Source organism: Anolis carolinensis, chromosome 2, assembly GCF_035594765.1.
Source record: "Anolis carolinensis isolate JA03-04 chromosome 2, rAnoCar3.1.pri, whole genome shotgun sequence".
In the NCBI taxonomy this organism is placed as follows: domain Eukaryota; kingdom Metazoa; phylum Chordata; class Lepidosauria; order Squamata; family Dactyloidae; genus Anolis; species Anolis carolinensis.
Window position 1 is genome coordinate 134,453,939 of NC_085842.1, and position 11,652 is coordinate 134,465,590.

General features: G+C 41.9%; 1 protein-coding gene across 1 annotated transcript; it reads right to left on the reverse strand.

Moving 5' to 3' along the window:
• Positions 1 to 477: 477 nt before the first annotated feature.
• On the reverse strand, positions 478 to 9,507 carry sumo2 (small ubiquitin like modifier 2). Its single transcript, XM_003217214.4, has 4 exons — positions 9,229 to 9,507; positions 5,523 to 5,654; positions 2,432 to 2,503; positions 478 to 1,095 (listed from the first exon to the last, which is right to left on the reverse strand). Exons 1-4 carry the CDS (start codon positions 9,247 to 9,249, stop codon positions 1,033 to 1,035), a joined length of 288 nt encoding a protein of 95 aa, XP_003217262.1. The 5' UTR covers positions 9,250 to 9,507; the 3' UTR covers positions 478 to 1,032.
• Positions 9,508 to 11,652: the final 2,145 nt, after the last annotated feature.

Consider the following 11,652-nt stretch of genomic DNA (forward strand, 5'->3'; position numbering starts at 1 on the left):
TTCAAAATACTTACACAGATCTGCTAATCACTTTTTAAAAATCTATTTTACAACCTAATAACTTATAATTAGGTTGTAAAATGTCTTATCTGATTTTAGTTTTCCAAACTCAACATAAAAATACAACCAAATTAGTATTTTTCAAATCCCAAATATTTGAGCAAGTAAACCAAACCAAACATTCCAACATGGCCATTTACATTAGAAATTCTGTTGGATGACACATTTCAGTGCAAGAAATGTTATTCACATTCAACAATCCAGCAAAAAACAAAACAACCCCCACCCCGAAAACAAACATCACCCAAATTATAAGGCAGCCTCAGGGCTCTTGTAATTTTTTTCCTCTTGTCTAGACAGCATTACAATAATTGGGTAGGAAAGCTGATGAAAAAAGCAAGCAACTAGCTGATTCTGTAACTGATGCAACAGCTAAGTCCTAATCCAGGTGTTATCACAGTACAGAAAAATAAGCTGTTTATTTTAAACAAGAAGTTTATTTAAACAACAAGACGGAAGGGAAAACTATCCAAGATCAAATTTTTGTTTCGAGTAATTTATCCCTACTTAAAGACAGTTTGCTCTACATGTAACAGCTACGTACAAAAAAGTTATAAAATCGTCCTTGGTTGTACAATGATAAAAGAAAAACATTGAAATTATCCAATCGTATAAGGTATGCAAGGTTTTTGTTTTATCAACAATGAGAGCAAAATAACTTACTGGAATATAAAGATAAAAGTTAGAGGAGCATGCCACTAATGGAGATATGGGGTATTTTCACAGACCAGTTTGTTTTACCACCCCTTCTCCATATGATGTTGATCAAACATACCATTGGCCATTTAGTTAAAAAAAATATGCATGTCTGTGCACATACACCAGTTACGTTATGTACAATAGAAGGAATAGGAAAAGAAATCAGAGAAGAGAGAAAGCTATACTGCAGTAGTCAAAGATGTGGCTGAACCAAGTCTCGTTCTTCTAATTGTGAATGTGTTGTTTGTGGGAAAGGAAATTTGGTTCTCTCTTTCAGTACACTCCTCCTGTCTGCTGCTGGAACACGTCAATTGTATCTTCATCCTCCATTTCCAACTACAAGGGAAACATTAAAAATTAAATCCAGAATATGAAAAATTACAGAATCCCAACAATTATTCATTTTCTTCATTAAAACCCAAAGAGAATACCATTTTAACACAAGGAGAGATCATACAGTGCACAATATGAAGTTTCAATAAAGTGAAGATAACCTGTTTTTCTAACATTGGTGTGGTTGTGTGTGTAACAGGGGTGGTGAACATTTCACACTTCAGAGTAGCTGAACTTCCAGCATAGATAATCATGTGTACTGATGGGTGTTGTGGTCAGACAACACCTGGTGGATGTCTCATTGATATTATTTCTTTATTTTGTATCAGAAATTAGGTTCCTGCTACAGAACTGAAATTCTGGAGGATGTCAGATTCAATGGCAATTCCTGGTTCCTATGTTGCTTTCGTGCATTTTCCCTCCCTGCAAAGGTGCTATTGAGGCAGAAACTCTCTCTAGAATACCTCAGAATGGGCATTGGAATTTGGGAAACCCCTGGAGAGGTTGTTTTGCATGAGTGGAAATGTCTTTCCCTTGTGTAAGATCTCTTTGGATCTAGGCCAGCAGCTCTTGATTATCAATGTTAACTGTAGAAAGCTGGGCATTCTTTGTACAGTATTACTGAATCTCACCATGTAACCATAGAGGACTTTGAATCTCTCACATTTATTGGACAATTAAGGCGGGATACTATTAAAGAGTTTCAGCATCTCACAGGGAGAAGCAAGACAGTACAACAACAAAGGAAAACAAGTATTCTAAAATGTTGAAAACCGCATCAAAGACCTGATTAACAGAAAGTGGAATACAAATCTGAACATAAAATGGCTTCATTTAACAAGAAACTGAATAATTACTCAACATACTTCTGTGTTATGTTTTCTCCAAAATCAGCAACTACAGTAGAGTCTCACTTATCCAACATAAATGGGCCGGCAGAATGTTGGATAAGCGAATATGTTGGATAATAAGGAGGCATTAAGGAAAAGCCTACTAAACATCAAATTAGGTCATGATTTTACAAATGAAGCACCAAAACATCATGTTAGACAACAAATTTGGCAGAAAAAGTAGTTCAATATGCAGTAATGCTATGTAGTAATTACTGTATTTATGAATTTAGCACCAAAATATCACGATATATTGAAAACATTGACTACAAAAATGTGTTGGATAATCCAGAACGTTGGATAAGTGAGTGTTGGATAAGTGAGACTCTACTGTAGTTGCATAACTGAAGTATAAGAAAAGTGAACTACTCCATCATTACTTGGCTGGTATCTTGTTTTAAGCTGCATCCAGCAAAAACATTTCAGTACTTTGCAGTAAAACAAATTACCTGTGCAGGCGTGTCTGTTTCATTGATTGGCTGCCCATCAAACCGGAATCTGATTTGCCTCATTGACAAACCCTACAGAGCATACAAAAAGAAAAAAATTAACAGTAATAATGATAACAACTTTATTCTTATATCCCACCTCCATCTCCCCGAAGGGACTAAAGGCGGCTTACATGGGGACCAAGCCAAATATAAACAAGGTTCAAAGTACATAGTTAAAAGCATATATCAACTATATTAAAACAATAAAAACAATAACTGTAGAACATCATAAAACATAAACCAAACAACCACCAACCAGTAGTCAGGAAAAGTGGGCATGTACAGATTTGGGACTAATAAGGCAGGACAAGAGCTAGTGCAAACGCAAACTATAGGGCTGGGGACTGGGAATAAAGTGCTGGCAATTCTACTAAAAGAAGAGGGCTAGGCAGAACTTGATCAGTAAATGAACAGTTATTTGACGGCACATTGGAACATCAAGTTTTCAGGTCTTTCCGGAAGGTAGACAGTAAGCTAAAACCCTAGTCAGTTTTATCAAACAGCAATCACTAACCACATGACTTACTTTCCCAGCATTGTATGCTACTTCTACATTTACAATAAGTGTTCAGCAATTCAACAATCAAGTAATGAATTAAATGAAAGATTCACAGAGGAAGGGTGCTCAACGGTGCTCCTATAGGCAACATTTAAGTAATAGATAAATCTTCAAAGATAAAAGCTGTGACTACAGTACTAATTTTTTTTTCTGCAAGGATATTGCCCAGGGGACACCCAGATGTTTTGATGTTTTTACCATCCTTGTGGAAGGTTGTTGTGTGTCTTTCGGGCTGTGTGGCCATGTTCCAGAAGCATTCTCTCCTGACGTTTCGCCCACATCTATGGCAGGCATCCTCAGAGGTTGTGAGGTACCTCACAACCTCTGAGGATGCCTGCCATAGATGTGGGCGAAACGTCAGGAGAGAATGCTTCTGGAACATGGCCACACAGCCCGAAAGACACACAACAACCCTGTGATCCTGGCCATGAAAGCCTTCGACAACACATCCTTGTGGAAGGCTTCTCCCATGTCCCCGCATGAAGCTGATAGAGGGAGCTCATCTGTGCTCTCCCCGGGTTGGATTTGAACCGGCAACCTTCAGATCAGCAACCCAACCTTTAAGTCATCAGTCCTGCTGGCACAAGGGTTCAACCCACTGTGCCATGGGGCTCCTATTATTACTAGAAATAAACCTGGATAATTTGGCATGGAAAGTAAGATTTTTGTCACCTATTTTACCAGAGGCAGTCAGCACAAAGAAATTGCAAACAAATTTCAGAAAACTGTCCTAAGAGTAAAATATAGTTTAAATTAGAAACAACTACAGTATTCCTTACAATGCTGGGTACTCACTTCGGAATCCTTTTGATCCAACGAAAACATATGACTAAGAGGTTTCAAGATTTTTTCTTAAATGTTTCATGCACATTCCCACTTAAGTGTGCTTACTTTCTCTTAAATAGCTTGGATCATATTATATAAACGGCTACCCCTGGATATCTTTTAAGGCCAAGAGTGTGGGACTTGCTGCGGTCACCCATTTAAATGGCTGATCTGGGGTTTGATCCCTGCTCTCCTGGAGTTCTCACCCTACACTCCAGCCAATACATCACACTGGATTACGCTTGGTATGTCCCAGTCTTTGCTTTACTGCTTTCCACAAAGTGACAGTCAGATAGTTAACAGAAACAAAGATCAAAGGAGTATAGAACTGTTAGCTACTCTTAGCTAAAAATAAACTGCTAGGACTAAGATCACCTTAAATTGAGGCTGATTTGCCCTTATCCTTGGTACATAACTCTTACAAGTAGATTTACTAACATGTAAAAAAACCCACTGTACTTTGAAAGTTTTTCACTAATTCTAGCACTAGATTATCATCTTAGATTTACCTAAGGAGGTCTTTAACATGCTCAATGTTTAATTCAAGGACCTATGGCACTCCGAGTGCTTTTGGGCTTTAATTCTACACTCCACAACGTCATCGCAAGCAAAATCAATGGTGAAGGAATAGGAGAGTTAAATATCTAGAGGCTTAGTATCCCTATTCAATCATCACAGTATGTGAGATTGGAAATAAAGTATAGCTAAGTGAAGCAATTTCAGGATCCACAATTTCTTCTTGCCAAATCTGATGTTATTAGAGCCACACCCACTTTCCAACAGGGTAAGGGCAGCTTTCTCTTGGGTTTATTATGGTTAAGTTTTAAAATATTTTGAAGCACAGTGCAGGCCACCAGACTGGAAGTCATATTTATTCCACAATGCTTCCAAAAAGCATATACAGCAATTCCCAGCAAAATTTACATTAAACCATTTACAGTACAGTAGAGTCTCGCTTATCCAACATAAACGGGCCAGCAGAACGTTGGATAAGTGAATATGTTGGATAATAAGGAGAGATTAAGAAAAAGCCTATTAAACATCAAAATAGATTATGATTTTACAAATTAGGCACCAAAACATCATGTTATACAACAAATTTGACAGAAAAAGTAGTTCGTTACACATTAATGCTATGTAGTAATTACTGTATTTACAAATTTAGTACCAAAATGTCACAATTCATTGAAAACATTGACTACAAAAATGCGTTGGATAATCCAGAACGTTGGATAAGTGAGACTCTACTGTATCTCCATTTAAGATTGGAGCTCAAGGAAGACAGAGGATCAACTCTACAGTTTTGCTGTGCTTATTTGTATATAAAATGTTTCAATTTTTATTGTTTTACTTACGAATAATAGTTTTATAGATCTAGAAATCCAATGTGGAACTGCACAATTTTCAAAGTCATTAGTGCTTTAAAATTCTCATGACAGTACAACTAGGTGTGTATCTCCAAAAGGAGAAAGACCTCATTTTCTAAGTTATAATGTTCAAAAGCAATACAAGAATGGGTTACATAGCAGGCTGAACACAGATAAGTTCCCTTAGTTTTATCTGTCTCCTACTAATTTATCTAAAGAACTGTAAACACCATAACAGAATAAGTTTTTAATTACACCTTATCCAAAGTTTCTCAGAGTATTTACACATCCTTCTCACCTGTCGTTCACAATAAGCTTTCATTAGTTTGCTAAGTGGTGTATGCCTTTTAATCTTAAACTGCACCACAGATCCATCTTGCCCTGCAACCTTCAGATTAATGTGGTCATTATTTTCAGTCTTCACTCCTTCCTGTAAGAGAGAGAGAAAAAAAAATAGGATCATTTGAAAGACAACTTATCCTGCTTAATAAGCATTCAAGTTCAGCATTCGGATCACCTTTGAACAAGCCTCCACAATTCTCAGGTCCAGAAAACGATTAGTAAATTCTACAAAGCTGCTATCAAGTAGCAATACGGCAGCACAGACAACAGCTTCTGTTGCATGTTTTATAGTGTATAGATTCACCTGATTTCACTGGCATCCAATGTTCTCAGAACACAAGTACAGTAGTTCTGAATCTAATCAATTGTATCAAGCTTGAAATCATGCACATTTATGTGAACTCCCCGGGGTTTATTTCCCAGTAGACATATTATGCTGTATTAACAGTTACACAATAAAATTAACCAGTAGTTAACCCTATACTGGAAGTTACGTTTCTCCTGATTCTACAGGTAATGTAAGAGCCAAGGACTCAGCCTAGATACCCTAAAGCAGTGGTTCTCAACCTGTGAGTCCCCAGGTGTTTTGGCCCACAACTTCCAGAAATCCCAGGCAGTTTACCAGCTGTTAGGATTTCTGGGAGTTGAAGGCCAAAACATCTGGGGACCCACAGGTTGAGAACCACTGCCCTAAAGGGACCAGATCCTGTCTGATTTTGGAAGCTAAGCAGAGCAAGCCCAATTAGTACCTGGTGCTGCAGGATAAATTACAGAGAAACAACTTGGTAAACCATCTCTGTATATCTTACCTAAGAAAACCTTATGAAATCTGTGGGGCTGCTAGAAACTGAGACATGGGATCACTAGAAATGAGAGGTAAGGGCTAAGTCTGCAACATGCAGCTGTAACAAGTATAACTGTTAATTCTCCCCTTCCTAGGAAAGGTATATCTGTTCTTGGGAGATTTAACTTCTAAATATGCAAATTACTAACATTTCCCTTATTTTATTGAACTAAGTCAAGCATTAAGTCATTGTTCTAATGCATTTAATGTTCTGTAAGCAGCTTTGAAGTGCTGCTTTCAGTCTTCTCCTACAACACACAGCATAACAAAATTATTTGCTTTTCAAACACTTTCACCTTAGAAAAGAACAAATCGAGAGCGCCACCTGATTTAGCCCTGTTGCTTTAACTCAACTGATTTTTAAAAGGTTGGTACTAGGCAGTTAATAACAAGATACCGTGTTTCCCCGAAAATAAGACAGTGTCTTACATTAATTTTTGCTCTCAAAGATGTGCTAGGTCTTATTTTCAGGGGATGTCTTATTTTTCCATGAAGAAGAATTCACATTTATTGTTGAACAAAAAATAAACATTTATTATATACTGTACAGTAGTTGTCCTCACAAACCAATGTAAACAGACAAACTCTGAATCCTATCAAGAATTTCATGTACAGCTGGTATGTACATTTACCAACCCTGCATGCTCTGGTGTTCTGTTCGGCGGGCATGCTTCCAAACAAAAACTTTGCTAGGTCTTACTTTCAGGGGAGGCCTTATATTTAGCAATTCAGCAAAACTTCTACTAGGTCTTATTTTTCGGGGATGTCTTATTTTCAGGGAAACAGGGTAGGTACTGTAGGTTTGTTCTTAAGTTGGATTTGAATGCAAGTTAGAACAGATACATTTTAAGTGTAACTCCAGCCATACACACACACAGGCTTTGGATAGCACAGGGAAGTGTAACTCCAGCCATACACACACACAGGCTTTGGATAGCACAGGGAAGGGTTAACACCCCTGTGTTGTTTTCACCTCACTTTCCTGTCCCTGTAATAACTGGATTTTGAAAAATTTGACTTGTGGAAACAAGGATTGGTGATAAAGCTTCAGTGGAGACACCTTTTCCCCATGGTAACTCTTTCAGGAGTGAATTTCCCTCCCTAGACTTCTCTCACTTCCTGTTGTCCCACCCTGTTCTTAACTATCAGTCCTTTGGAGGTCGGACGTAACTGTAAAAGATATGGAAACAAGAAGTCTTTCACTTTTATACTGCAGTAACTGCACAGTAGGAAACTCAAGAGTCAAGGAGTAAAAAACTGTGAGCATGATTTCAAAACGTGGGCACCATTTCTACACTTATGCATGGAAAAACTAGTCCAACAGATATTGAGAGGGAAGGTGCTGCTATGCCAGTTTGAAAGAGATGGCTTAATTTTTTTTTAAAAGCCTTATTTCCTATCACTGTAAACACCTTGCATGTTGTCTACAAGGATTAAGTTGGAAACTCTGCACTGATACTCTACTTTTCCAGAGAACCTTATTACCCCTCTTGGGCCGTAGCAAATAAGTATTTATTGTGTTGCCGAAGGCTTTCGTGGGCTAAATCAGTGGGTTGCTGTGAGTTTTCCGCGCTGTATGGCCATGTTCTAGAAGCATTATCTCCTGCCGTTTTGCTTGCATATATGGCAGGCATCCTCAGAGGTTGTGAGATCTCTTCCAACATACCTCACAACCTCTGAGGATATCTGCCATAGATGCAGGCATTATACTAAATTTCCCTTGATCAGAAGCTGGCCACTTGGAGTGCCTCTGTTGTGGCTATAAGAAGGTCCTCAATTGTGCATGTGGCTGGGCTCAGACTGCATTGTAGTAAGTGAACTGTGGTTTGCTTTGCGCCACAAACGTCAGGAAAGAACGCTTCTGGATCATGGCCATGCACCGCGGAAAACTCACAGCAACTATGCATTTATTACCACTGTCATTTTACGCGCGCAGAGACTTCCTAAAAAAAGACATCCCTTACACACAACACAAAGCAATGTGGGACTCCATCCACACGGAGCATTTAATGCGGTTCGAAATTGCGGCGGCCAGGCAACAAACTCCGACAGAAACACGCCCTAAATGCAGTGCTTCGTGGTTTCTGCGATCACCATCCGGGGCTCGAGGTGGAAACAGAATTGTTCTGACCCGCGCAGCTTCCATGCCGGTTTGAAACTGCATGAAAGGGTTAGTGTAGAGAAGCATGGAGTCCAGGTGTTTTGGACTCCAGCTCCCACCATTCCCAACAGCCTTAGGCCGCGGCTGAGGGGAAAAAGGAAAGGGCCTGAGGCTGTTAGGAATGGTGGGAGCTGGAGTCCAAAACACCCGGAGGGAAGGCCCAAGTTTGCCCAGGCCTGGTGTCTCTCTCTCCCTGCGGCGGAGCCACGGGCAGAAATGCCCTTCTGTTTGGGAAAAGAAGCGGGCGGCGAGGAGCTCCTTGGGACGGGCCTCGGAGCCAGCGAGGGCGGCGGAAAAGGAAGCGGGAGGGCGCCGAGGAGAAGGAAGGAAGGAGCAGCGCCGAGGGCAGCCGGGAGGGGAGCCACACAAAGAGGCCTCCCTCCCTCCTTTTCCCTCCTCCTCTTCCTTCTCCTCCTCCTACGGCGCGGATGGCGCCCAAACACACGAGGGGCCGGCGACCCCGCTGCCTTCCCACTGCAGCCAGAGCTTTGCGAATAATCAAGCCAAAGGCCTTTCCCTCGGCGAGGCGCCTTCCTCCCAACATGAGGGGAGGGGAGGGAGAGAGAGGAAAATGGCGCGCAGTCCCGGCGCGGAGGAGCCCCGGCCTCGTCCTCCTCCTGCTGCCCGCCCGCTCGCCTCAGCCCCGGCCCCGCTCACCTTGGGCTTCTCGTCCGCCATGGCGAGTCCGCGGGCTGGGTTCCTCTCCGAGCTCCTTCCTCACGGCCCCACGGAAAAGATGAGAAAAAAAAGGGCGACCGCGGCGGCCGAAGCAGAAAGACTGGGGGAGGGGGCGGGGTGAGCGCGCACGCACTGCCGCGGGGCCGCGCCTCGGCCTCCGGGGGCGCGCACGCACGGCCCTCCCCTCCCCCGGCCGCCGCCTCCCCATTGGGCCTCCGCCGGCGAGAGCGCGCCGCGCCGTTACATAACTCCGAGAGGAAGGCGGAGGGACGCGGGCCTGCGTGCGCGCACCCCGCGCGCCGGCCCGACGTGCGCGCACCACCCGCCGCCCGCCGCGAGCTTTGCTCTCGCTCGCGAAGAGGGCATTGTCTTTTCAAAATGGCCGCCGGGCCTGCGAGGCTGAAGAGCCAGCCCTGAGCCTGGGCCATTGGCCTTGGATGAAAACCTCGCCTTCGCGCGTGAAATAAGAAGGGTTTACCAGTAACCTTTCTCCATTTGGCTGATCATTGGGTTGAAAGATTGCCCACATTTTTGCTTGTGTATAATTTTTTTTGTTAAATCCTTCATGTGACAAGACAGGGGAACTCCAGACAAAAACCAATCAGGGCCAGTTAACACCTCCCAACAAAGGATTCCTCCAGGCAGGAAGCAGCCAAGCTTTGAAGTTGCTAGACTATTCAATGCTAATCAAGCTGGCCAATTCTCCCCCAGTCTTTCTGCCTTGGCCACTGCAGTTAACTTTTTTTTCATACTACAAAAGCAGCTCCACTGGCGCCCGATAAGTTTCCGGTCCCAATTCAAAGTGCAGGTTATGACCTACAAAGCCCTAAACTGTTCGGGCCCTGCTTATCTTCGTGACCGCATTTCCCCCTATGAACCAGTGTGGGCTCTAAGATCTGCTGGGGAGACCTTCCTCTCACTCCCGCCACCATCACAAGCACAGTTGGTGGGGACGAGGGAGAGGGCCTTCTTGGTGGTGGCCCCACAGTTCTGGAACTCTTTCCCCAGGGAAATTAGATTAGCACCACTCTGTCTGCCTTCCACAGGGAGTTGAAAACTTGGATGTTCTACTGTGCTTTTGAATGATGGCTTAGTCCCTCATCATAACTGCCCAGCCCTAATTTACCGATAAGGTTTATTCAGCATTTTAACCCCAGCTGAATAAGTCCTTGCCCTGTCCTCTCTAATCTAATCATACCCACCATATTCCTGGTTACTGATGGTCAAGGTTGGTTTTGATAAATTTTTATGATGTTTTTATACTTTGCTGGTTTTGTTTTAGATTGTTTACGTTATATATTATTATGTTTTTAATTGTGTCTTAACTTGTCCATTTTTGTTTATGCTAGGCTTGTTCCCCATGTAAGCCGCCCGAGTCCCTTTGGGGAGATGGTGGTAGGATATAAAAATAAAATTATTATTATTATTATTGCAACTTTCACATTTGCCTCAAACAGACAAGAGTTCTTTCTCCCACCCTGAACATTCCACAGATATATAAATCTCACTTGCCTAGTTTCCAATCGACCTCACAACCTCTGAGGATGCCTGCCATAGATGTGGGCAAAGTGCCGGGAGAGGATGCTTCTGGAACATGGCCAGACAGCCTGGAGAACTTTGCAACCTCATCCTTCATTTGGTTTCACAGAACTTCAGTCCCTACCCGCCCAAATGCTATTGTTTGCACCATGTGAAATTTCTTTATTGTATTAACACCAGTATATATCTGTGTAGCCTACTAAATACATTGAACCAGTTTAATTAGCCACTTCCTTGATAATCTTATTGGAAAATTTAAACACTTAACATGGGAATTTAGACAATTCTATTTCCAGTACATCACATATTTTAATCTAGAGTCACAGGAAAATAAAATATTGCGGAGCTAGAATAATTTCATTAGTTACTACAGCCCCTCAGTAGAGACAGACTACAAATTCCAGTATCTAGCTAGAACAGGCATTACAAAAAGGGCTTAGCTGATAAGGGCCTATACTTGCAGATTTTCAGTCTGGATAATACTGAATGTGCACACTATTGCTTTCAGTAATAGATCTGTTTTAATGAGGCACCCTTACTATGAAGAGTCTCCAAAGTACAGAAAATATTTGCCATCAAATTGCTTCCATGTATTGTTCCATACTAAGCTGTACTGAACAACTGATGATTTTTTAAAAACAAATTAGTTATCAGCATTTTGTACTTTCTAAGCCAAACCATACTGCTGTGCCAGTATACCAGAAGGCCCCAAAACACCACAGAATTAGTATAATTTCTTATCATACACATGATCCATAGGAGCCCCAGTGGCAAAGTGTGTTAAAGCACTGAGCTGCTGAACTTGCAGACCGTAAAGGTCCCAGGTTCAAATCCGGGGAGCGGAGTGAACACTCGCTGTTAGCT

Bases quoted from the DNA above. Each gene is read 5' to 3' on its own strand.
- sumo2 (XM_003217214.4), bottom strand. From the start codon at position 9,249: ATGGCGGACGAGAAGCCCAAG. The intron at 5,655-9,228 runs GTGAGCGGGGCC...TCTCTCTTACAG, and splicing joins TGGCGGACGAGAAGCCCAAG to GAAGGAGTGAAGACTGAAAA. The intron at 1,096-2,431 runs GTAATTTGTTTT...TTTCCCTTGTAG, and splicing joins AAACAGACACGCCTGCACAG to TTGGAAATGGAGGATGAAGA.